The sequence below is a fragment of the Gouania willdenowi genome, chromosome 16, assembly GCF_900634775.1.
Source record: "Gouania willdenowi chromosome 16, fGouWil2.1, whole genome shotgun sequence".
Lineage (NCBI taxonomy): Eukaryota > Metazoa > Chordata > Actinopteri > Blenniiformes > Gobiesocidae > Gouania > Gouania willdenowi.
In genome coordinates, this window is record NC_041059.1 from 38,720,488 (window position 1) to 38,747,475 (window position 26,988).

Below are 26,988 nucleotides of genomic sequence, written 5' to 3' on the forward strand. Positions count from 1 at the left end.
GGCAGGATAGCCTCAGTTAAAATGAAAATCTTACCAAAAATAAACTACTTGTTCTCAATGATACCACTAAAACCACCAAAACAATGGTTTCAAAGATTAGATTCTACAACTACAAAATTCTATACTAGAAATAAAAAACCTAAAATAAGCCTTTCTACCCTTCAAAAAAACAAAGACGAGGGTGGTTTAGAAGCCCCTAATTTCATGCATTATTACTTAGCAAACCAAATACTATATTTAACAGAATGGCTAAATCCAAAAGAATACTACAACACCTGGCTAGAAATAGAACAGTTAGACTGCAAACACATTAAACTCTCTGATCTCCCTTTTATCACTGCGACCCTCAAACATCACAACTGCTTTAAAAACCCACTAATTGCCTCCACACTGACTGCATGGTGGAAAGCCCTGGACATCACAAATGGCCAATTAAAAACTAGTATACTCTCTCCAATCTGGCACAACCCCGACTTTAAAAATAAAAAAACACCACTCTATCTGAAGACATGGGAAGAGAGTGGAATCACTCATCTCCAAGACCTTTTTGAAAATGACAAGATCAGGTCATATAACAATCTAACCCAAGCATTCGATATAAATAAAAGTAACTTTCTACAGTACTTACAAGTAACAGAGACAATAAAGAAAACCACTCCACTAGACTTAACTACGTTACAACCTCCAGAACTGGCTATATATATGAAAAAAATCTCAACAAAATCAAAAAAACTCTCAAAAATATACAGAGCGCTTTCGAACACTAACTGTAATTACTTACCAATCGCGAAGTGGGAGGCCGAACTCTCAATCACCCCGAGCACTGATTTCTGGGCAGAAATTTGTTGTAATACTTTTAAGATGACAAAAAACACAAACCTTCAGCTAATTCAATACAAGGTCCTCCACAGATCCCACATTACCCAACAGAAAATGCATAAAATGGGCTTCTCAGCAACAGACATCTGCTCTCAGTGCACCCAGAATACAGCGGATTCCTATTTACATGCCTTATGGCTTTGCTCCCCAGTTCAACACTTTTGGATTCTAATCACTGAAAAACTGTCCTCCATTTTGGACTAAAGAATTCCTTTATCTCCAAATCTTTGTTTGATTGGAGACCTGACAATGCTTCAACCTCCAGCAAACCAATCACAATCAATCCTTGCGGCACTAGCCATAGCAAAAAAAACAATATTACTAAATTGGAAAGACAAAAAATCCTTAAACATAAACCAATGGCAAAATCTCCTCACAGAATTTATTTCCATGGAAAAGATGTCTGCTCTCAGAAAACAAAAAAAAATAACGTGCTTTGAGGAGCGTTGGACTCCTTTTTTAATTGCATTAAATCTAAATTTTTAAAAGCCTGATGATCTAGCCTGCAAGCGACTGCCAGCACCACTCTTTACTAACGCACTAGCCCAACTGTAGGCCGGGGCCGCCTTGGGCCTCTGGGGTGGTCTTGGTCAGGATGGCTGGGGTGGGTTGCCGGGGTGCCTTGTTGCCTCAGCACGGGTGTGCATTCCTTCTGGGTGTTCACGGGGTCCCGGGGCTGTTTGATTTGGCGCCGTTGCCCCTTGCATGCGCATCTGGTTGGTCTCTGGGGCTGGGGCCCTGCGTGCTCCCCTGCCGCTCCTTCCCCTTGCTCCCTGTCCCCCTGTCTCGTCCTCCCCCCCTCCTCCTCCTTTGCTCTTGCGCCCGCCATCCTGTGGGGTTGGGTTTGGGGGGCTCCCGTTGGCCTGGGGCGCTGGTGGGGGGGCTGTGGCTCCCGCCTGGGGGCGGGCGGTGCCGTGCCGGGTGGGTTGGCTGGGGGGTGGTCTCGTTGGGGGGCCTGGGGTGGTGGGGTCCTTGGCTCCGGTCCGGGGGGATCCGGGGTGGGGGTGGCTTTGGGGGTGGCTGCTGCCCGGGGTCGGCGATTGCCTCCTGGGTTGCTGGGTGGCGGGGTGTGGCTGTGGGTTGCTCCGTCGGCCCTTGCGGGTCCTTGGCTTGGCTCCCTGGGGCGCACCTTTGCTAGGGATGTCGCTTGCGCGACGGGCTAGGCGGGGCCCCCTCGGGGGCTTTTTGTACGACCGCAATGGCCGGGGTGTGGACGTTATGGCTAGGGGGTGGGGTGAGGGGTGCTATGGGGCCTCCCCGGGGGTCGTGTTGGGCGGGTGTGCGGGGGCGCGGCGCGTGGTTCCTGGCCCGGTGGATCCGCGTTGGGATTGGCTGGTCTGCTGGCTGGGTGCACCGGGCGCCGTGGGCGCGATTCCGGGGCGGGGGTGCCCCGGGGGCGGATCCTTGGGCTACGTGTCCGGGGAGGTGCTCTCCGGCCATCTGCCCGGGGACCGGCCGCGGCTCGTGGCGGCGCTGCGCAGCCTTGGGCGGGGCGGGGCTGGTGGCCTTGGGCCCGCTGTTGTTTGGGGTGTGCTGGCGTCGGGGGGGTGTCTCGTGCCGGTGCGTGGGTCGTCGGGGATTGCCTCCGTGGGGGGGGGGGGGGCTCTATTGGCGCCGTTGGTGTGGGGGGGCGGTTCCGGGCTGGGGGTGCTTCGGTACTCTGGCTTGCCGGTCCGTGGCTGGCGGGATGGCCCTGCTTGGCGGTGGATGGCGTCCTCTCTCGTCGGGGGGGCCGGGGCCGCCTCCCGGTGGAGAGTGTTGTATCGTGGCGCCGGGTGGGCCTGTGCTGGCCCTGGTGCGGGCATGGGCCTCCCCCCCGCTCGGCCGCTCCCCTTGGTGGCGGGGTGGCGTTGCTCCGGGCCGGCGGGCGGCGGGGGTCGCCCCCTGGGGCGCCGGGGGATGTTGTTGGTGCCTGGCTGTGCCCGGGGGTGGGGGGTGTCGCCGTGCTCCGCGGGGCCGGCGCGGTCTGGGGGGTGCCGTGGGGGGGGGTCTCCGGCTGTGCTGTTCCGGGGCCCGCAGTGCCACTTGCCCGTCTGCGCCATCTACCCTCTCGCGTGGCCCGCCACGCGGACGGGCCCGGCTCACACTGGACAGGCCTCCTACATGTTCACTTCACCCCACTCCCAGCTGGTCTGGCTCACTCACAAAATGCACCACACACCAATACCCAACCCTTGGGGGGCTGGATGGTGGGGCTGGGGGTGGAGGGGGCCGCCACCTGTGTTACTATGTAGTGGCGTGGGGGCGGCCCTCCCACCTCTAGTTGCCCTACTAATCCCTCCAATTTTAATCGCATCTCAACATGTCACCCCCCGGAGGGTGTATCATCTTTTACACCCTCCGGCCTATTACACCACATACACATAAATCCACAGAGGCTGGAGGGGGAGCACCGCTCCCCTCCATCCCCCTTCTTTTAATTACACCCCATACATTCACCAAACACACACATTCACACAGGGGATCGGGAAGTGCCTCTCCATTGGGGAATGGAGAGGCACCATAACAGGGTGGTGGGTTGGTACACATATTTGGGCCTCTCCGGTGGGGGCCTGGCCCCTCTGTTGGTGGCTGGGCCACTGCATAGAGCAAAAGCACATCAAGATGGTGCGGTCGGGCGTGGCGGTGGGTCTCGGGGGGGCTTTGCCGGGGTCTCTCCTTGCGGGGTCTTTCCGGGCTGTGTCGGCCGGGTGGGGCGCGGGGGTGCCTCTCCCCCTTGGGTGTGGCTTGGTGCTTGCTTTGTCTCCTGGTGGCCTTGGGGGCGGGCCCCGCGGTGTGCGGGCCCGGGGCGGCCTGCCTCGCCGGTTTGGGGGGTGGGTGTGCTGGGGGGGTGCTGGTGTCCTCGCCGGGGTTGGGGCGGGGTTGCTTGGCGCCTCGGGGTGATGCTGTTTACTGGGGGGCGGCGCTAGCTGTTCCGGTGGTGGAGGTTGCTGTCGGCCGCCTGGTGGGTCTGTCCTGCCGTTTGCGGACTGGTGGGTGGGTCCGGGGCATCTTTGGCTGGGGGCTGCTGTCCCGCACTTGATGTGTGCCGTTGGGGTGCCTCCGTCCCCGCGGTGGGGATCGCCGGTTGCTCGCGGGCCGGCGGGGGGCGCTGCTCCGTGGCTGGCGCTGTCCGGGGGGCGGCGGGCCCTGGGCTGCTGGCCGTGGGCTGTCCGGGGCTGTGCGGTCCTGCTGGGCCGTGGCCGGGTCCCGGGCGGGGGTGGGGGATGCGTCCCGGGGGGCTTGGCCCGGGGGCTTGCCCTTGGGGGGTCCTGGTCCCGGGGGGTGCTCCTGGGGCCCGGGGTGCTTGGCCTGCTGGCCGGGCCGGTCCTGGCGGGGGTCTTTCGGGGCGGGTGGCGCGTGCCGCGCCCTTGCGTACCTACTGGTACGGCCCCTGCTTGGGCAGTGCCCCGTGAGGTAGGGTGTCGGGGGCCGGAATAGGGGGCCACATCCCGGCGGGGCGGTCTGGCTTGGCCCTTGGAGGGGGCCCTGGCTTTAAAAAAAAAAAAAAAAGAACTGAAGCTCGTGGCGCGGGCGGCATCAGTGAAGGGTGATCTGGGGCGCCGTGGGGGGCTAGGTTGGGGTGCCTGGGGGCCGGCGGGGAGACTCCCAGCGGCCCCCTGGTGCCTTATGCGGCTTGGGGTGTGGTCGTCCTCCCTGGGCGGGCTGCTCCTGGTGCTGCATCCGTTCCGGGTCCTTCTGGCCTGGGGTCGGGCCCCTGCTGGCTCTGGGCTCGCCGGCGGGTGCCCACTGGCTGCCTGTTCGGCGCGGTTCTGGTCGTCTGCTGGGTGTGGGCTTCGGCTCCTCCGCTGGGGCCTCGGGCAGGGAGTTCTCTGGGCCCTCCCCTCGGGGGGTTAGGCGCGGGGGTGGGGTGGGGGGGGTGGGGGGGGTCGATGGGGTGGGGGGTCTGGGGGTTGGGGGTGGGATCGGTGGCGTGGTGCGCTGGGTCCTTGGCTCCTTGGGGCTTTCTCGGGTGTGTATGGGGGGGCGATGGCTGCCTCTCGGCTTGGGATCTTGGGGGCGTTCGGGGGACTGCTTGGCCGTGGGGTGGTCGCCGGGGGCCCTTAGGCTGCCTGCTCTTGCTGCTGGCCTGACTGCTTCTTCGGGCCCGGGGGCGGCTCTTGGGTTTTGCAGTGGCGGTACTTGGAAATACATTTGTCATGGATGCACTGGCCTTGGGCTGTGGGATAACACTCATACTGGGCTCAACCTTAGACACGTTGTTCCCAAATACCTGTTTTATGGAATTTCCACTCACCTCTTCCTCTGTTCACAGCCACCACCATTATTCCTAAACCACACACTGGTCACCAAACTGGCTTGACAACACAACAATAAACACAATATACACAACCACAATTTCACATCGCATCACTTAAAACTATTCCTCACCCATTCCATATCCTATCTTGTATCCCTCTTCCCTGCTAACTTCCCCACCCCCCTCCAACCCCTCACCTTGGTGTAACACTGCCCTCTCTTTTTTACATCCTCCCTTTAATAAAGTATTTCTTACCCTTCCCTAGGGAGGGCTGGTGACGGTCACAATTATGCAATGAAATAAATAAATTTATTTAATTGCAATAATAAAATATGCATTGCTGTCAAAAGATTGCACTTCTTGTAGTGTTAACCTTCGAAAGCATGTGCAGACAAGGTAAAGAAAAAAAAAAAAAAAAAAAAAAAAAAAAAAAAAAAAGGAGAGGAGTTAGGAAGAAGTGATCGCGTTTGTTTTGACACTCAAATGCACTTCCACTAGGTGACGTAATAATCTGACGGCCATGAATGTTAGTGACGTCTGCCGTGGTGGAAAAACTACAAATTTCCGAAAATGGACTACAAGCACATTTAAATCACTTTCCACTGATATAATCTCATAAATCACAAGATTTGAATGTAAATCAAAGGAAAAGAGGTTACCAGGCAACGAGGAACAACAGTGAAACTATAAGAACGTCACATTGAGAATGGTTGATCTCTCACCTTCAACTCACTAATATGAATTATGTTGAATAAAACATTATGTGGTTAAAAATGTCTGATTTCTTTTTCTTGCACCACAGAGTGTCTGTTTTATGTCAGTTATAAATAATAGCTTATATAATATATGGGTTCTAGATTATTTATTTAAAGTTTATATAAAGGCATATTATTGCAATGGTAACTTACGTGATCTCTGTTACTTGTCAGTCATTGTGAGTTTCCGTAAGCGCTCAGGTGTGCGTTTCCCTTTAAATGTTGTGGGTCAGCATTATGTGGGCTCCTTTAGTAAAGGATGCATCAGTGTTTTCTAGGCTAAAGGAGGATATAAAGGAAGCATTGAGCCTCTTTTCCTTAGCTTGAAGACACCTCGAACGATTTTTATCATGGCCACCGCTTAAACACTTCTGGGGGTTCAGGAACAGTGGATAGGAAAGGAGATAGGAGGGACTATTCTGACTCAGCCCAACACTGTTCTCGGTGAACTAATGGCGCCTCCTTCAGGGTAAATACAGGAAGGACAGTGAACGCACCATCCATTAGAGACAATCTTTGACCAATTTCTAAGAAAATCATGTATCTATCCACTGACACCAGGCTTCATAACACAAAGTGCTTCCAAATAAATTGTGTTTCATTTATTAAAAAATAGACCCACTTAGATACATGTGTTTTATTGGGTTATGTGAACAGATTTTATCTTTTTAAAAAAAGAAAAGAAATCCGATGATGTAATTGATGAATTTGCTTCAAAGTAACCCTGAGAAGTTTTTGTACTAATCCGTCTGTTTTTGTTTTGTGCATTGCCTTTGTCATTTAGTATTTTCTCTCATGTTACATTCGTTTTCAAAAGTGATTTTTATTTTGTTTTTGTTTTTAGAGACATTGTTTTTTTTGTTGTCGCTTTGTATATTTTTCTCCTGTAAGTTTGTTGTTTTCTACGTTAGGAATCATTTTGTATACATTTTATGTCATTTTGTGCTTGAGCAATTTTGTTTGTTATTTTTATGAATATTTGTGGAAATGAACTTTTTATATTACCAGCCAGCATGGTTAGTAGACTCTTAAAGTTACCAGTCAACCACATTTTCTACCAGTCAATTTTTTTTTCAGCAAAAATAAATGACATTATGAGCCACAGAATAGATTTAAGCGTTCATGTTTTTTTTTAGCTGATTGCAGAAATGAATCCACTCAGAGATGGAATGGAACGTTTGTGTGTTTTAGAAAACATCCCACATTTCTGACTTTTGGGAGTGAAAAAAAATGAAATTTGAAGTCAAATATTTAAAAAAAAAAAAAAAAAAGCTTTCACTGTTGTCCTGTGTCAACTTTATTATTATTGAAGATGCATGTAAATGCATTCTGCTATGATTCAACTTTTTAAATTATTCCACTTTTTTCATTTTCCTATTCATTTTCTTATCTTATCCCTTCAACTTTGAACTTTAGCTGTTCAGCCATTGTTTATTGTTATTGCTAAGCTAACACTAGGCTAATGCTATTGTTAGGCTAATGCTATTCCTATGTTATTGCTAATGATAGCAATAACTTAACTCTAGGTTAATGCTATTGTTAGGGTAATGTTAGGTTGATGCTAGGCTAATACCTCTAGATTATTAAGCGTTCATGTTTCTTTTTTTTTAGCTGATTGAAGAAATAAATTAAAATGGTAAAAATATAAACATTTCATTTAAAAACAATGTTGTAACAATGCCTAAAAGGTGTAATATGGAACTTTGGGTGTCAGAGACGTGTTTGACGTTAGAAAGAATAAAAGTGAATCAGTACTAAAAATTACATGTACTGTAGAGAAAAACATATTTTACTAACATGCATGCTATTCAAATATAAACAAACTATTTAGTGCACATTTTAAAGGTAAACAAATGGTGGAATACCAGCCACTCATGACTCAACATCCATTTAGTAATAAAACTCCTCAATGTCTTCTTTTCAGATTCTTTTTCATCATAATTTTCCCCTGAGTCAGCAGCAGCCTCTCTTTTTTTCACAGTTCAGGTATTTTAACACCTAATAAATATCTCTACACACAATTTTACAACTTCATTTCAGCTCCTATTGTTTGTTTTTTCTGATACCAAACCATAACGATCACGCTAACGTAAGCACGTCGCCAATTGTTGTATGACACGTCACGACATAGTGTTTATGGGAACCTCAACCTCACACCCTGAGGACCAGGTGGAGCTTCATGGAGAACCTGAAAGCTCCACCCCACACCCTGAGGACCAAGTGGGGCTTCATGGAGAACCTGAAAGCTCCACCCTGAGGACCAGGTGGGGCTTCACATAGAACCTCCACCCCACACCCTGAGGACTAGGTGAGGCTTCACGTAGAACCTTAAACCTTCACACCACACTCTGAGGCCTAGACAGGGCTTCACGAAGAAACTGGAACCTCCACCTCATACCCTGAGGACCAGCTGAGGCTTCACGTAGAACCTTGAACCTCCACACCACACTCTGAGGCCAAGACAGGGCTTCACGAAGAAACTGGAACCTCCACCTCATACCCTGAGGACCAGGTGGTGCTTCACGGAGAACTTAGAACCTCCACCCCACACCCTGAGGACCAGGTGGGGCTTCACGGAGAACTTAGAACCTCCACCCCACACCCTGAGGACCGGGTGGGGCTTCACATAGAACCTCCACCTCACACCCTGAGGACCAGGTGGTGCTTCACGGAGAACTTAGAACCTCCACCCCACACCCTGAGGACCAGGTGGGGCTTCACATAGAACTTAGAACCTCCACACCACACTCTGAGGCCAAGATGGGGCTTCACGAAGAAACTGGAACCTCCACCTCACACCCTGAGGACCAGGTGGTGCTTCACGGAGAACCTGGAACCTCCACCTCATACCCTGAGGACCAGGTGAGGCTTCAGGAAGAACTTCAAACCTCCACCCCACACCCTGAGGACCAGGTGGAGCTGATCAAAGCTGATCAGTAATCTGATCAAATCAACCTGTTAGATCGTTTCTCAATGAAGGCATTTCAAATTAAAAGTGTGCTTTATCATTTTCAAGGCTTTTAATTTAAATTCAAACTTATTTGTTGTCATATATGTTTACACATACAGTGTATGAAACGTGTTCTCTGCATTTGATCCCTGAGGAGCAGTTGGCAGCCACAGTTGGGGGTTAAGGGACTTGCTCAACATTCCACAGTGATGGACCAGAACGCTTCCTTTACCACTAGGACACCACTCCCGACATTTACGAGCTTTAGGAAAATTCCATGTTTCGTGATTTCTAGACAGCCCAAAAAGAAAAGAGTTTATTAGTTTGGTTATTGTCTAGATAGTGTTTTAATGGATCAGATATCGTTCATAAAGTTTAGAAGGAGAAAGAAAGAGTGTTTGAATATTTCTGAGAGTGAGGAGAGTGTAGATACACACATTTAACATTTTTCTGAAGTGACAAAAATAACATTACACACTGGAGCTTTTCAGTTAAACTGTGGTCTAGTGGTCAGAGAACAGGGCTGAAGCTCAGAGGGGCACTTTTTGAAAAATGTAAACTCTAAGAAAAATTCTAAATTAATATAATTTACACACGATTACTTAATTTTTTTAATGAATCACACACTGTGGGATACAGCTGCCTATAATTATAATTATCAGGTCAATAGGTAGTTTTGTATGCATATGAATGTCCAGAACGTCCAGAATTGAACCATTACTCGAACCAATAAACCTTTTCACACTCTGGAACTGTGCATGTGACATGGGGGGGGGGGTCATAGGTCAAGAGAGATTAAAACACCAACAAGCTTGTTCACTCTGTTTATTTCCAACCTAACAGCACTTGTAATTTTAGTGTTTTAATAGTGTTTATATTATTAATATTACACATGTTCAGATTTGAGGAGGGACCAGGGGTTTCCGCTGATGCCACTTTCGGCCGATCTGAGCACTTTTAAAAACCGATGGGAGCAGCTCAGCAGCAGTGTAGAAGCAAGGACAGTCCCCTTGTTTCCACACAGGTGACCCCTGGTGAAATACTGACTATCTGGGTCTCCAGCGGGTGGGATTCGGACTGATGCACGTATTCGGATGAGTTCTCACTTTGAAAAGGTAAATTTACGAGGTACACCCTTCACTAACCAGGTCCATGATTATTTTTATGAAGCTATTATTTTAATAAAAGTTACAAATTTGAACGAAGTGCACAAGATGAACACTAAATTAGCAGATAAATGAAACACCTTGAAAAGCCAGGAGAAACCTGACATTTTAGCTTGTGTGCAGAATTAGCTTTAGCAGCTAACTCTGCATTTTAGCCTTGGAGACCGACACCACGTTTACACAAAAACCTTTCAAGAAATCAACATTCCAACGGGAAAAATCATCTAAATCTGTGTGAGACCCGTTGTCATCTACTCACACTGTCTCAGGAATCTGTGGATCTTTGAATTCTTTGGATATGTAGAACAGGTTAGATTTTGTTGAGGTTATGGAATAAATTATTACCAAGCAGCATAAAATGTATTTTAGGAAGGAATTATAATTTTAAACAGCCTACCTTTAACTAAAAAGTATGTGCATCTGTGTTTGTGGTGTTACATTTTGGAATAAACTACTGTAGGTGAGGATATGAAAATGTGCACAACAATAAAACAATTTAAAAGCAACTTTTTAAATCAGCTATAGAGAACTTGACAGCTAATTTTATCCCATCTTTTTAAAATGATTTTATCTAAATAGTGTTATATTTATCAATTATTGTATTGATTGTGAAATGATATGATGGTTGAACCTGATAATTAAGCTTAGCGTCATTCAGCCACCTCTCCAACGTTCACTTTATCTTATTATACCTTTTCTCCTTTTTTCAACTAGATATACTGTTTGTTTTGTGCTTGTTTGAAATTTATTTTATTAAATTCAATAATATTCTGTTTAAAAACCAAATAAAAACTAAGTGTTTTTAATGATTTAAATACAGAAAACTGAAAATCTACAAAACCCCCTGGTTTTATTTCTAGCACTGAATAAATAAGGTATTTTTAATTCAGCAAAAATCAGTTTTATACCTACCTTTTTATTTTATCAGATATTTTTGTTTTTTTTCTCCTAAGGATAAAATATCACCAAAGAAGATTAAAAAGAATGAACAGTATCTGGCCTCTCTTGTAAAAGTGATCTGGTAAGATTGAATAACAATAAATAAATAGCTGTGATATATAACCAAATGACTTGTACGTAGTTAAATATGATTATATTATTTTTGAAACCCGTGTCAAACTCAAGGTCTGGGGTCAAATCCGGCTCTTTAGAGCATTCAATATGGTCCGCAGCAGAAGGCAAAAAAGTCGGAGAAACCATGAATCATTGTGTAAATTAGCAGCTAAAGCCCTATTCACACAGGATTAGGTTTACCTCGGGACCACATGCCATTTGTAATAATGGTGGAGAATATCTGTGATGTTAATCCCGAGCGAATCATCCATGTAAGTAATTTGTAAAGTAAAAATTCCCCCACAAATGACCTACTATATTTAGCTGAACTATGAACTATGTGATAATATTAATCCAATGCAAATACACATCTCTGTGATTTGGACAGAAATGGGCGGGATCTGAATTGGTGTACCCTTCGTTCTTTGATTATTCCATTTTAAAAACCAGTCAAAATAACAGATAAAGTCTGGTTATTTTGTTTTACTGATTTAAAACCAAAACAGAAATACAGAAAAAACAAAAACCAGATAAGCAGCATTTTTCTGTTTTTTTTTTTTTGAACTTGTTCTGTTTGTGTGACAGGGAGCGAGAACTAAAGCCTGCTGGACTGTTGAGGATTCATTTCAGCAGTTTTCTGGTCCCGCCTATGTTTTCATTCAGTCTGTGGATGTTTTAGCTCGTATAAAGCTGCTCACGCTTATGTTTTGTTTTATGGTGTTACAGTCCACATAGTATCCAAATAACCAGGTGACTGAATATCTACTGTGAGGCTGGTGTGAGGAACAATAGACGTTAGAACTTCTACCATTTCACACTTTTGCAAAAACAATTACAGCTTTTTTGAGGGCAGTAAAATGTTTATTTTGCACGTTATAAATACCGCTAACAGCAGCAGTCAACACACGTAAGTTGATCACAAGAAACGAGGATCACCAGTAGATTCATGACACCACCTCTGGTTCCACATATCACGTGCATGTTTTACATAACATCCATTTTTTGGTTTTGATTTATTTATGTATTAATAACGTTTCAATTCACCAGTGATGTGACTTATGCGTTGCTTCTTTTTATGTCTAGACCGGGGAAAAAGTCCGCCCAGTCACCAGATTATCTGGATACTATTTAGACCGTAACACTGTTCGATAAAGTTGGCAGATATTCACAGATTCAAACTTCCAGCATCATTAACTCTTTATCGACACACAAATTATACCTCTGCCATCAGTGTGAGGTGGAAAACATGATACAAGGGGTTTCTTCTCTCGTCCAGTGCCTACTTTTCTTCTTATGGTCCGCCATGTCCGCAATACGCAGCGCATTGACATCAGGTCTGGGAGATATTCCTAAATTTCAGCAAAATCTCAAGCTTCGATTATCCCGTGCAAATGTACCACATGAAAAGCAGACATTGGGGGGTCATTTATTTATTACATGGGGTCCCCAGATAATACTTATCTCGTGCGACTGGGGCTTAATTTAGTTGTAAATATCTCAGCTCGATATCTCCAAATTAACACAAATTCAATGGAACCACAATATTATTGGGACTCACTTTTCCCCCCATGCTTATATCCAGTGACGTGCCGTCAACGTAGGCAGTGCCTACCCAAGGGTGAATTGATATTTATATTTGTTTTAATTATAATATAATTATAAATTATTTATTTTTCCATTTCTGATAGCCTACAGTACCTATAAGTTTGAAAGTGTCCGCATTTTGTGCGTTTCATAGTCCAAATGACTAAACATCGCTATTTCCTGGAACGGCTGCTGTCTCACTCCGCTGTAAGGCAGAAGGAGGCCACGCCCCCTCCTAATAGCACACGGCTGCTCTGCCTCTGCTCCCATAGCGTGTTTTTATGTAATAAATGTTCCTGAATAACAGTGGATATTATTCAGATGAATAAATAAATGTTATCACAGATTCATAGAACAATGGACCTTCATTTTGCTGACTTTATAGACCACATGACTGTTCTTTAATGTTCATGACGTCATTGAGCAGCACATGGAATCTGACGTGGTTTCCTCCTAAACGTCTCTCTTCTGCTGCTCGGTGAAGCTCCAGTGCCACACGGTGGTGACGCTCCACTCTGGAGACGCTCCCCTCGTCAGCTCACGATGAAACCTGTGAGCAAAGACGTGTGACAGACAGCAGTGAAACCACAGGAAGGAGCGTGGGAAAAAAACACGCTTTCATGTTGACGGACGTTCTCAGAGATAGGTGGGAACTAGCTAACAGCGTGGGAACAGGAAGAAGCTACACTTTAACCAAGACGACTTGTGCTGCTTGTTTTACCCTAAACTGAACACAGTCTAGTTTCATTTCATGTGAACGTCCTCCAGCCTGATGTACAGTATGTGTTTCACTCTCAATTTATAGCATTTTTACATTTTCATTTCCTGACATTTAGTGCATTTTTTGAGTCATTTAAATATATTCAAGTTGTCAATTTAGGTTTTTGGAATCATTTTTGTATATTTTTGTAGTCCATTTGAGTAAGTTTCTCTCAACGATGTGTGTTTTTTGTCATTTCTTTGTGTTTTGCCATCGCTTTTGTTCTTTTGTGTTTTTTTCCTCTGTCATATTGTGTGCTTTTGAAGTCATCTTAGTAAATTTATGTAGTTGTTTTGGGTTTTTTAGATCATTTTTGCTGTCCTTATGTGTATGTTTCTCTCAGCATTTTTAGTTTTTTAAGTTATTTAAGTATATTTAAGTTGTCGATTTGACTGGCGCCCTGTCCAGGGTGTACCCCCGCCAAGCGCCCTATGAGAGCCGGAGATTGGCACCGGCAGACCCCCGCGACCCTGTTAAACGGGAAATAAGCGGGTAAGAAAATGGATGGATGGAAGTTGTCGATTTGGGTTTTTAAAGTCATTTTTGTATATTCATGTATTTTTGTATTTTTCAGACATTTTGTTTATTTTATTGTATTTTTGTAATCTTTTTGTGTATTTTTAGTATACTTATGTTGCTGTTTTGGGTTTTTGGAGTCATTTTTGTATATTTTTGTTGTCCTTGTGTGTATTTCAGACATTTTGTTTATTTTTGGAGTCATTGTGTGTTCTTCTTGTCCTCTTGTGCAAGTTTCTCTCAACAATATGTGTGTTTTTGTCATTTCTTTGTGTTTTGCAAGTCATTTATGCACATTTTGTTGTCCTGAATTTTTCAGACATTGTTTATTTCTGTAGTCATTTTGTGTTTGTGTTTTAGTATACTTCTGTTGTTGTTTTGGGTTTTTAAAGCCATTTAGTTTATGTTTCTCTTAACATTTCGTGAGTTTTTCAACTTATTTTAGTATATTTAAGTTGTCGTTTTGTCATTTTCTGTCATTTTGTGTGTTTCTGAACTCACTTCGTTTGCTACATTTTCTGCCTGTTTTCCATGTCTGCGTTATTTCAATGATACGTGTTGTGCATCTTTACTGATCTTTGTAAACTCAGTGAGTTCAGCAGATCCACTAAAAGCAGCTTGGACTGTTTACCTCTCAGTAATAACGTACATTTGTGTCTAAAACTCTTTGAAAGTCGTATGTGAGAAATAGAATTAAAATGCTTCATATTTAAAGCAGGTGGATTGGCAAAAACACGGAGCTAATTCATGATCAATCAATCGCTCGGAGCAGACAAACAAACCGGCCCATGTGAGATGCGTCCATCGTTCTTACTCGTAAACGGCTGTCGCTACTTTCATCTGTGGGCCGTCGGCGTCACTGGAGGTCACTTTAAAGATCTTTGTGCCCTCGGGATCATCGGGACCTTCGTGTGATGAAAGCATCCAAAACCTCATGACCACGAAGCAGAACTTCCTCCCTGCAGGAAGAAGAAAACCAACAATTAAATCATGTTAATGTGATGTCGCTCAGATTCAGAGGAACTCACTGCCCTCTGCCCCGCCCCTCTGCTTCACAGACGAACACATACATGTGTATGATGTGTAGCAGTCTGTTTGTGTAAATATATATCATGATGTTTGGTATATTTAAGAAAATGTGTATATTTTTGGTAGTTTTGTTTTTGATGTCATTTTGTGGTCTTGTTCATTTGTCTTTTGTATGTGTTGTCATTTTGTGTATTTGTGTGTGTTTGTGTGTATTTTTTCTTGCTTCATACGGTTATGATGTCATTTTGTCTTTTTATCGCTATGTATTTTTGTTGTTTTGTTTAGTGATAAGCTGATACATCGGCCAGCTGATGTTATCGGTCAATTTTTGCATTTTTTACGTTATCGGCATCGGCCGATGCGGGCTGCTGCGTTCGCCGATCCGCATTATTTATAGAGAACGGAAATATTTTGTACTGGTTCTTGTTCTACATCACCTGTTTTTAATATTTGTTAAATATTTATTACTTGTTGTTGTTCTACCTCACCTTTGTTAATTTCAATAAATGTTCATTTTTCATGAATTAAAACTTGTAGCATTTGTTATCATCGTGTAATTTTTATTATGTAAATTGAGGGGGCAAAATTAGTATCGGCTCAAGAAAATCATCAGTCCGTATTGGTCATCGGCTAAAGCTGGCGAAAAAAAACTCGGTATCAGCATCAGCCCTAAAAAATCTATCCCTAATTTTGTTATCATTTGTTGTCAGCAACACACACAAATGGCATGTGTGTGTCCCTGTGTGTCTGATGTGCGTTCAATGCTGGAAACCAGTTGTTCCTAAAGGTTGGAGAACCTCTAATATCCTCCAGCACCACAATAGGAAGAGTGTGTTCTACTGCTGCTAAACTCACTCACACGTGCTGTCTCTCAGGGTCACATACTACACTTTAGGACCCTCAGACTAACATTTGGGTTTTAATCAGTAAAACCCTCCGGGCGCCACACTGACTCAGTCATGTGACTTTGTCTGAATAATCCCTCCTATCTCCTTTCCTATCCACTTTTCCCAAACCCCGTGGATGATGTCACGGGGTTAAGGAAAGGTGTTAGGAGAGGAGTTAGGAAAAGACCATTATGTTTGTTTTGACAATCAGACGCACTTCCACTATGTCACGTAATAATCAGACGGGATCGCGAATCAGACCGTGAAGGTTTGTGATGTCTTCCGTAGTGAAAAAACTACAAATTTCAGAAAATGGACTAAAAGCACATTTAAAACACTTTCCACTGATATAATCTCATAAATCACTAGGTTTGAATGTAAATCAAAGGAAAAGAGGTTACCAGGCAACGAGGAACAACAGTGAAACTAAAAGAACGTCACACTGAGAATGGTTGATAAAACATTGTGGATAAAAATGTCAGTTATAATCTGATAATATGGTTCACATATAATCAATCAATCAATCTTTTATTTGTATAGCGCCAAATCATAACCAATGGTATCTCAAGACACTTTACAGTAGAGCAGTCTTAAGGACGGACTCTTCATTTTATGGATACACACATATGCATATATACGTATATACACATACATATGTATCCCACACCCAACATGAATTCATCATGGCGGCAAGGAAAACCTTCTGTTAAGCAGCAGGAACCTTGTGTGGATCCCATTCCTATGATGAACAGCCATCCACGTTATGCTGTGTTGGGTGTGTGCAGAGGAGAGGGTGGAGACAGAGTTGTTGAGACTCTGTAACTCCACACTGAGGATCCCACGGACCTGCAAGACAAAAGCCAGAAGGAGTACAGGAGCAAACACACAAGGGATGAAGCAGACATAGAGGGAGTGTTAGAGAGAGGAATGGGACCCTCTCCGGTCCCTCTCTAACCTAAATGACCTCTCTCTTAACGCCCTCTCCAACCTCTCTCCAACCGAGCATGCCAGACCCCCCCCCCCCGGCAGTCTATGCCTATTGCATCTTAATTATGAGCTATGAGCTGGTTCCTAACTAAAAGCTTTATCAAAGAGGAATGTTTTGAGCCTAACCTTAAAGGTAGAGAGGGTGTCTGCCCCCCGAACCGTGGTTGGTAGATGGTTCCAGAGAAGTGGGGCCTGATAACTGAAAGCTCTTCCTCCTATACTACTTTTAGAGATGAATGGAACAACGAGTAGTCCAGCATTTTGAGAGCGTAGTGTTCTGGGGGGATTGTATGGCACTACAAGCTCCTTGAGATAGACTGGTGCCTGTCCATTTAGGGCTTTATAAGTGAGAAGAATCTTGAATTCTACTCTATATTTTATGGGAAGCCAATGCAGAGAGGCTAATACAGGAGTAATGTGATCTCTTCTCCTAGTTTTAGTCAGTACACGTGCTGCAACATTTTGAACCAGCTGAAGTGTCTTAAGCGACTTGCTCGGGCAGCCTGCTAAAAGAGAATTACAATAATCCAGTCTAGAGGTAACAAAAGCATGGACTAGCTTTTCGGCGTCGCCCTGAGACAGGATAGATCTGATTTTAGCAATGTTACGGAGATGAAAGAAGGCAGTTCTTGAAGTTTGTTTTATGTGAGAGTTGAAGGATAAATCCTGATCAAATAGAACCCCAAGGTTTCTAACAGTTGTGCTTCGTGCCAGAGTAATGCCATCTAGGGCAGTTAGGCTAGCATAGGTTTCTCTAAGGTGTCGTGGGCCCAGTACAATGACCTCAGTCTTGTCTGAAGTTAAGAAGAAGAAAATTTTGGTCCATCCAGGCCCTAATGTCCTTTAGACAGGCCTCAAGTTTAGATAGCTGATTTGTCTCACCTGGCTTCATTGATACATACAGTTGGGTATCATCAGCATAGCAGTGAAAGTTAACAGAGTATTTTCTCATAACATTACCAAGGGGGATCATATAGATGCAGAAGAGGATTGGACCTAGCACAGAGCCCTGAGGAACCCCGTAGCTTACTTTAGTGTACACAGAAGACCTATTATTCACGTGTACAAACTGGTACCTATCAGATAGGTGGGACTTAAACCAGTTTAGGGCAGTCCCTGTGATTCCAAGTAATTCCTCTAATCTCTCTAGTAGAATATAGTGATCTATAGTGTCAAAAGCTGCACTAAGATCTAATAAAACCAGCACTGAGAGTCGTCCTTCATCTGAAGCCCAGAGTAGATCATTAGTTACTTTAACTAAAGCAGTCTCTGTGCTGTGTTGAGCTCTAAAACCTGACTGGAAGTCCTCGAACAGGCTGTTGTTTTGAAGGAAGTCACAGAGCTGAGCCGCCACAACTTTCTCAAGAACCTTTGAAATAAAAGGAAGATTAGATATAGGCCTGTAGTTTGCTAAAGTGCTGGAATCAAGAGTAGGTTTTTTTGAGAAGGGGTTTGATTACAGCTACTTTAAAGGACTGTGGCACGTAGCCTATTGATAGGGATATATTTATTGTCTCCAGCAAAGATGGGCAGACCAGGGGAACAACTTCTTTAAACAGCTTAGTTGGGATCGGATCTGAAAGGCAGGTCGATGGTTTGGAGGATGAAATAATAGAGTTAAGTTCCTGAAGTCCTATATGTGTGAAACAGTTTAGGTTAGGCCTATTTACATTTAATGGTACAGCAGGCCCAGGTGAAGGCAGGGAGTGGCTAATTTTATCTCTAATCTTATGAATTTTATCGTTAAAAAATGTCATAAAGTCCTCACAGCTGAGGGCTAGAGGAATCATGGGCTCAATAGAGCTCTGACTTTGTGTTAGCCTGGCTACAGTGCTGAAAAGGTACCTCAGATTATTTTTATTTTCTTCAATTAGTGAGGAGTAGTATGTAGATCGACTATGTCGTAAGGCTGTCATGTATTTACTATGGCTTTCTTGCCAGAGTATTCGTGACTCCTCTGTTTTATTGGAGCGCCACATTCTCTCTAATTTACGGGTTGTTTAATAATAAGATATGGATTTTAGATTATTTAAAGTTGATAAGGAATATTATTGCATTGGTAACTTACATGATCTGCGTCCCTTTTCAGTCTTTGTGAGTTTTTGAGCGCGCTCAGGTATGCCCTTTAAATGTTGTCGCCGCAAGGAATCGTGGGTCATCATTATGTGGTCTCTTTTGGTAAAGGATGCATCAGTGTTTCCTAGGCTAAAGGAGATTATAAAGGAAGCATTGAGCCTCCTTTCCTCAGCTTTTAGAAAATTGGAACGCTATTTATCATGCACTTAAAGCTGCAGTATGTAGATTCCTCTCTCCACTCCGTTTTAAAACCAAAACTTAGCCTCCCTTACTGGTGTCTTTGTGAACGCTTCTAGCAACTTTTTTCTCAATAGAGACTAGTGACAAATGTATGGACTTTATCTTCAGTTATTTAAAATTTTTCTGGTGTTTTAGAGACTCTGACATGAATATACGTATCACTATAGTTACTGTCCTGAACAGCGGCTACTGCCATCAGCTCATCCCCACCAGAGAGCTCACTGAGGTGACTGATCTCAGCTGCCGCTCAGAGAACACTGACAACCATCACTCCACATCCAGACTGTAAAATTAATTCACCTTAAATAAGCTTCTCTTAGGTTTACACACCATTTATCCCACCTGTTCTCTCGCTCTCTGTGATGGGGATCCGCGTGTACGCAAAGTGATCTGTTCCTCCCGAGTATGTTTGTGACTTTATTCTGTTCTCCACATCGGTCTGCCTTTTTCCGCTTGATTTGCTGAGTCACTGTTGTATCTAATGCTGTGATGGAGACTTCTGCTGGAATTTATTAGGCTCATTTCCAGAGCCTGGAGAAGGCAAATAGATTTACTGTCCCATCAGCACACTTTGGATTACAATATGATCAAAGATGTGTATGGATTTTGGACCAAATTATGCTAAATAAACGTACATACTGCAGCTTTCCCTAAACATTATACCCAACCTGGCAACCCTGTTATTAGCGATGGACCCGTTTAGTTTTTACCCATTTGGAATAACGTTGAGTATTCAAACAACGGTTTCCGACTCACCGTACTGATCGAAGACAACGGAAACGTCCTCTGGGAGCAGGAATATGATGTCGTCTATTTGGACAGAGAGCTGTCGTCTCTGAGCCGCAGAGAGGGATTTACATTTCTGCTCCACGTACGCCCTCGTCTGGAACAAGGAAACAGAATCACGTATTTCACCATTTTTTACTTTAAAGGTGACCCCGTCGCACCCTGATCACATTAGAGCTGGGACAACACATCAACGTATATATATATATAGATATACACATATATATATATAACATTTTAACCTATCAGTATGATTTGTTCATTAAAAGCCCATAAATAATATGCCTATTTACATTGCTTAATACTTCTGTAATGATAAATAAATTATCTTTCATTCGACTTTAAAACCTCCACCTGCATTTTATTTTGTTCATTATTCTGAAACTTAGGAGTGTGTAGGGATTAGGGATGTAACGATTAATCGTAAGGCAGTTAAAAATTGATTCATAGGTATCACGTTTAACATCGATGCTCGGAAAATTGAATCGCAGTACTTTTTTTAAACAGCAATGGGCGCTATATATTTATCCTTCTCGTCTAAAAGTGTAGGCGGCGGGCGGAATCTGCTACTACTTTCTTTCTGGCCGCCATCTACTCTTAAACATGTTCATAAATGATTCCTTACTCCTTTAGCACCGAAAGAATATCTGTAATATTACAAGAATATCTGTAAAAGTTACGTTTTTCTATTAGCTCTGTCTGCTAGCATAGCATCTCTTCTTCACTGCAAGGATATCTGCATGCCAACCGACCACTGGGTTACCAGCGCCCTCTGCTGGTCCAAACAAATATCTGACGTAAATACAGTGCAGACTGTTTTTTGTTTTTTTTAAGTCCAATTGTTAAGGCACAAAATAAATTTTCAGTTGCACTTTTAAAAAGAAAAGAAACTATTATGTAGTTTTGCATTGTTTACTATAGAACCAGAATTTAAATTAATAGGCTTCTTCATTTATATTATTCCTTTATTTATTTCATTCAAGATTTATTTTTAGTTAAATTGCATTGTTTTGAATCATTTATCAAGGGATTCTTTTGACAATTAAATATAAAAGGAAAATAGTATTTTCTAGGTTTTTTTTCTCCAAAAAAATAAAGGAATATTCGTCTACATTCCCATTTTGTAAAATAAATCGTGAGAGAATCGTATCATGAACCCAGTATCGTGAATCAAATCTTATCGGGAGTTGAGTGAATCGTTACATCCCTCGTACGGATCGACCGATATGGGTTTTTTTTAGGGCCGATGCCAATACCTATTTTTTTTCCCATCAGCCTTAGCCAATGACCGATACGGACTGCCGATTTTCTTGAGCCGATATTTGGAGCTGATGATACTTTTGCTCCCTTAATTTACATCATAAAAATTACACAATAATGATAACAAATGGTACAGTTTCAATTTTCAAAAATGCAACATTTATTGAAATTAACAAAGGTGAGGTAGAACGACACCAAGTAATAAACATTTAACAAATAATAAAAACAGGTGAAGAACAAGTAAAAATAGTGAGACATCTCATGAAATATTATAAAAGAACTGTTCGTCATTGTCCTGAAAAAAGCTGACAAAAGTTGTCCTGACTGAAGATATATTTTATGAACAGTATAAATATACAGTATATAATTATAGTATTAAACACTAAAACAAACCATGAATGATAGTTCATTCCAACACAACCCCAGAACATAAATTAACAGAGGAAAATAACGTGATGTCAGATGTACATTAAGCAACAAATTGTTCAAGTTTCTGTTCTAAACTGCATCAACATTAACAGGAATAAATATTTAAACAAGTAGTAAAACTGCTTCTCAAAGTTTTAAAAACTTCTTCTCGGTAAAGAGTGAGAAGCAGAGAAACAAACACACACACACCAAACCTCCAGCCAGCTGCTCGTTAAATACAACTGTGATAACAACACAGAACAACGTCAGCTAAGTTAAACAGTTAAAAGATGCTTCGAAAGTTTAAAACTTGCCGTTGGGGTTGAAGAGCTTCCTTCACACTCTGCTAGTGGGGGGAGGGGCTCTGCAGCCTCTGTCTCCAGCAACACGGAGCAGCCTGTGGCAAGCCACTCTGTATATAAAGCGGATCGGCGAACACAGCAGCGTGCATCGGTTGATGCCGATACACGCAAAACATGCAAAAATCGGCCGGCCGATGAATCGGTCGATAACTAATTTATAGGTAGACTAGCACAGTACTCGTCGGAAGTGGTATGTATTCATATTGTTTTTGAAGCCTTTTTGTATATTTTGTGCATTTCTGGAGTCATTTTGTGTATTTTTTGTATAAATATTGTTTTTGTTTTACTCATTTAGTATATTATATTATAAATACCTTGTGTGTGTGTGTGTGTGTGTGTGTGCTCCAGTGAAATGTTTGAGACGCTGATAACCAAACTCCATAGGCATTGTAGCGCCAATCAGAAAAGTAACAAAACTGCGCAAAACAACAAGTAAAGCTCCAAACTACATGAGTGAATAAGTAAATTAAGGTATTATCTACAATTCGGCTGCCTTGTTTTTTAAACAAAAATCATTGTTTACCTTCGAATCGAATGGTCAAAGCTTAACTTCCATGCACGGCACCACCGAGAATCTCGCCAAATTAAAATAATGGATGCACACACTCGCTGTATTTGGAAGTCGTTGACAAAGTTTCAGGTTGAACATGCACAACGTCGGGGAGATATTTGCTCCAAAAACACACACGCACACACCAGTCTTGCTTTTATAGGTAGATTATAGGTAGATGTTAAATAAATGAATACATGTTTATTCTTTATATTGAATTGTATTGTATTGAATTACAGCAAGGTTTGGGTCAATTACATTTTTCAGTCACAATTACATTTTCTATTACCCATGATCAATTACAATTGAATTAGGATTACATTTTTTTCCAGTTACAATGAAATTACAATTATTTGTGTGTCCTCAAAAGTCAATTACAATAGTGTTCTCAATTACTAAAGTTCAATTACAATTAATTACAATTACTGCACTAAATAACCTAATAAAAGTTAACCTACCTCTTGTGTTAGCCTTCCATTAGCATCTCTTATGATAGCGCATCCCAAATCAGCTGTAAAATACATCTGTTATCAATATATGTATCATCTAATGTATTTCCTATTGTTACCTTGTTAGGTTTCCTCAACAATAAATATTATAGGTTTTAATAATGTGGGCATCTGAGCCTTTTTTGTGTCAGTATTAGGGTTTGGTATCGGTTGGGTTTTATCCAATACTGGTGCCAACTCGGTATTTATTAAACGGTTCCGGTGCTTAAACGTTACTTTCCAAAAAAAAAATAAACTGCATACACATACATAATACCCTATTATTTCAATATTATCTTAAATAATATATATATATATATATATATATATATATATATATATATATATATATATATACACACATACAAGTAACATATAGAAATAATAAACAAAAACATTTAAATAATATCAAATAAAACAATATTGTATTAAACTATATAATACTGGAGATGAATACTGTTATCATGATTTTATAGTTTTGGCAAAATGTGGGAAAGCTTGATAATAAACATATTTTAATAATAGTTAACTACATATGTGTAGAACTGTACATAGAACTGTAACATGGTTCCCCAGTTTTGAGTACAATAATAATTGACAATTTTTATAGAATTTTCATGTCAATTAAACTTACAAAGTAAATTATCTAAACTCAATTGCAATTTCATTATGATTACGACAGCAACAGTTTTCTTAAATTACAATTATAAGTACACGATAATTATAATTAGTAATCAATTATGTGGTTACAATTATAAATGGGCCCAACCCTGAATGACAGCCAAGCAGAAAAAAATAAATATCAACCAACCAATCAAAAGCTGACTTTACCTCGTCAGACACTATCCCCTTCAGCTCGTGGAATCTGCCGTTGGACATCTGACTGGAGACGTGAACCACAGCCTGAAGACCAGACGAGACGTGCTTTAGTGACACCATGAAGAGCTCTGAGCACCCAAATGTCATGACAAAAAATACAGAAATTACATATACTAAACACTTTGTGTTATTAGAATTAAAAAAGTTTATTTTGGATGTTTTTATTTTTTTTATTTGGACAAAAAAATCATTGTTTTTTGTTCTTTTGAGACAAACCCTATTTTCTGTTATCTAGGCCCTGTACTACAAAGCTACATTTCCCCTTATTGCGCTAACTTCCAGGATTTAATCGATGTGTGCTATACTACACTGGTTAACTTCTTATGGTGATAAATCACCATCTGAGCAGATACTAAAGCCCCGCCTCCTGACCAATCAGATCTCTTAGAAAACGAGCTGTCCAATAACAGGAGGATCATTGCGTGAACACGTGTCTGTGTTGATCTGATGTGATCGAATCGAATCGTCAGGTCCCTATGGCACAACTCTACTTATCTAAAACCGTTATTTGTGTATTTATTTCTATTATAAAATGTGAACGATGTCCTCTGTGATGTTTTGTGATGTTTACCTGTTTAATTCCTCTGTTAAACTCTTCAGAGTTTAAGTCTATCTCAAAGTACAGCTCGATCAGATACATGATCACTTTGCACCGGATCCATGTGATCGGGTCCGGGATGCCCACCACGGAGACCGCGGGCCGGGATCCGGAGCTCCCCGGCGGCTCCGATCCGAACATTCTGCGTCCGTCCCCGGCGAACACGACCTTCCTCCGGGCGCTCATCCGGCCCACCTCTGCGGAGAAAGGGCGCGCTGCTGCGGCGTAGGTCCATCGCTGCTGCCGGTGGTTCCGCGGCTGTTTGCGGCAGGTGGAGCCGCTTCTCAGAGCGCACAGCCCGGCCAAGCTGCCGACCTCCCGGCCCACGGCCAGGCTGGAGATCCGCTGCATCACCGCAGAGAGGACGCAGCGCAGCGGGCAGACGATGCCATTGAAGCCGACTGTTCTCCTCCGTAAACTTACACAAGCGACGCCATGTTGGACCCACAATGCATTTGGAGAGCAGCTGCGTTCAGGGGCTGTGGGAAAAGTGGAAACTCAGGCCAAACTTCATTTGAACAAACTTTAACAATGAAACAATTTGTTTAACGATCACTGAAAATACACAAAATTTCTCCAGAAACATACAAAATTACATAAAGTTCATAAGCCTCAATGTCAACTATTAAATCACGTCACAGCACAATTGATTTCATTGGATTTTAATGTTTGCTTTGCTGGGATCTATTCTGTAGGTCAATGTTTCTCAACCTTTTCAGCCCCAAAATAAAGGTTCCAGAGACCAGGGACCCTCCAAAATAAAGGTCCCAGAGACCAGGGACCCTCCAAAATAAAGGTCCCAGAGACCAGGGACCCTCCAAAATAAAGGTCCCATAGAGCAGGGACCCTCCAAAATAAAGGTCCCATAGACCAGGGACCCCCACTGTAGCTGAAGGTGGTTGAACACAGACATGAACATTGAAGAACAGTCATGTGGAGACAGGACCATCTATAAGGGGGAATAAAGGGGAGAGATTTTTGGGGTCCATCCATAAAGTCAGTAAAATGATGGTCCATTGTTCTATGAATCTGTGATAACCACATTTATTAATTCATCTGAATAATATCCACTGTTATCCAGGAACGTTTATTATTATTTGAGCATAACAATCTTCTTGTACACTCATCTTAAAGATGTAAATACTTGTTTTAATCAGAAATAAAATGGGTTAAAAGTGACCAAAGGTGGTGAAATGGGATTTTAAAAACTTGGTTAAAAGTTGCAAATTAGAGTTCACAAAAAACAGACAAAAAAAGTGGTTTAAAGGGTTCAAAGCATCAATATATTGGCTTAAAAGTGGCAGAAATAAAGAACAATTAGTTTAAACTAGCCAATAAGTGGCATGACAAATCGAGAAGGTTAAAAATAAACTTTATTGATAACCCCACTGGGGGAAATATGGAAGTTACAGCACCTCCAAAAAAAACAGGAAATATAAATATAAACAGCATCAATAGCAATAATACTAGGCATAAACACTGTACACTTTCACTTGTGGAAAGACAGATCAGATGAAACAACACACACAGTGAGCTGCATTAGTAATATTGATGATTATTCTACATCAGAGTCATGTGATGCTGTTAAACAGTCTGAATGCAGATGGAATAAATGGCCTGCAATAGCGCTCTGTCTAGGGTGGATGTCTCAGTCTGCTGCTGAAGGAGTTGTCCATGATAGATGTCAGCTTCACTCACATCCTCCTCTCATTCACCTCCTCTACAGAGTCCAGAGGACAGTCCAGGACAGAACTGGTATTTGTACGTCTCCACGATCTCTATGTCCAAACCCTGGATGTTCACTGGTGCAGAACGGGGTGACTTCATATGGAAGTCTATCACCATCTCTTTTGTCTTGCTGGTGTTGAGCTGAAGGTGGTTGAGCTCCAGTTGACAAAGTCCATAATGACCTGCCTGTACTGCTGTTGCTCCCGTTCAACCCCACAATGGCTGTGTCATTGTGAACTTCTGCAGGTGGCAGCTCCCAGAGTTATAGCAGAAGTCCGATGTGTACAGGGGGAAGAGAAAGGGGGAGAACACTGTACCCTGCACCCTGTGCTGCAGACTGCCATCTCGGACTCACAGTCTTGAGGCCTCATGTACTGTGGTTTGTTGGACAGGTAGTCTGTTGTCCATGCAGCCAGGTGGCAGTCTACTCCCACTCTTTCTAGCCTCTCCCCTAGAAAGACCATGCTGGATGGTGTTGAAGGCACTGGAGAGGTCAAAGAACATGACCTTCACAGTGCTGCCGGTGTTCTCCAGGTGAGTCCAGGATCTGTGCAGCAGGTAGATGACGGCGTCATCCACCCCTAGGTCCGGATAGGCAAACTGCGGGGGATCCAGGTTTGAAGTCACCAGGGGACGGAAGTTGTTGACCTTTCCATGATCTTCATCAGGTGAGAGGTGAGGGCCACGAGTCTGAAGTGGTTAGGCTGCCTGGGGTGTGACGTCTTTGGGGCTGGCATCACACAGGATGTCTGCCACAAAGTAGGGAATGTGGTTAAATTGCCAAAAACAAGCATGAAATCTGGTGAA

The 26,988-nt window shown here is 43.0% G+C and overlaps 1 protein-coding gene across 1 annotated transcript; it reads right to left on the reverse strand.

The window, feature by feature from the left end:
• Window positions 1–12,914: 12,914 nt before the first annotated feature.
• On the reverse strand, window positions 12,915–24,895 carry LOC114478206 (m-AAA protease-interacting protein 1, mitochondrial). The gene is made up of 5 exons (XM_028471093.1): window positions 24,427–24,895; window positions 23,808–23,879; window positions 19,879–20,005; window positions 14,718–14,862; window positions 12,915–13,177 (listed from the first exon to the last, which is right to left on the reverse strand). The coding sequence occupies exons 1-5, from the start codon at window positions 24,802–24,804 to the stop codon at window positions 13,081–13,083; spliced, it is 819 nt and encodes a 272-aa protein (XP_028326894.1). The 5' UTR covers window positions 24,805–24,895; the 3' UTR covers window positions 12,915–13,080.
• Between the last annotated feature and the right edge of the window lie 2,093 nt (window positions 24,896–26,988).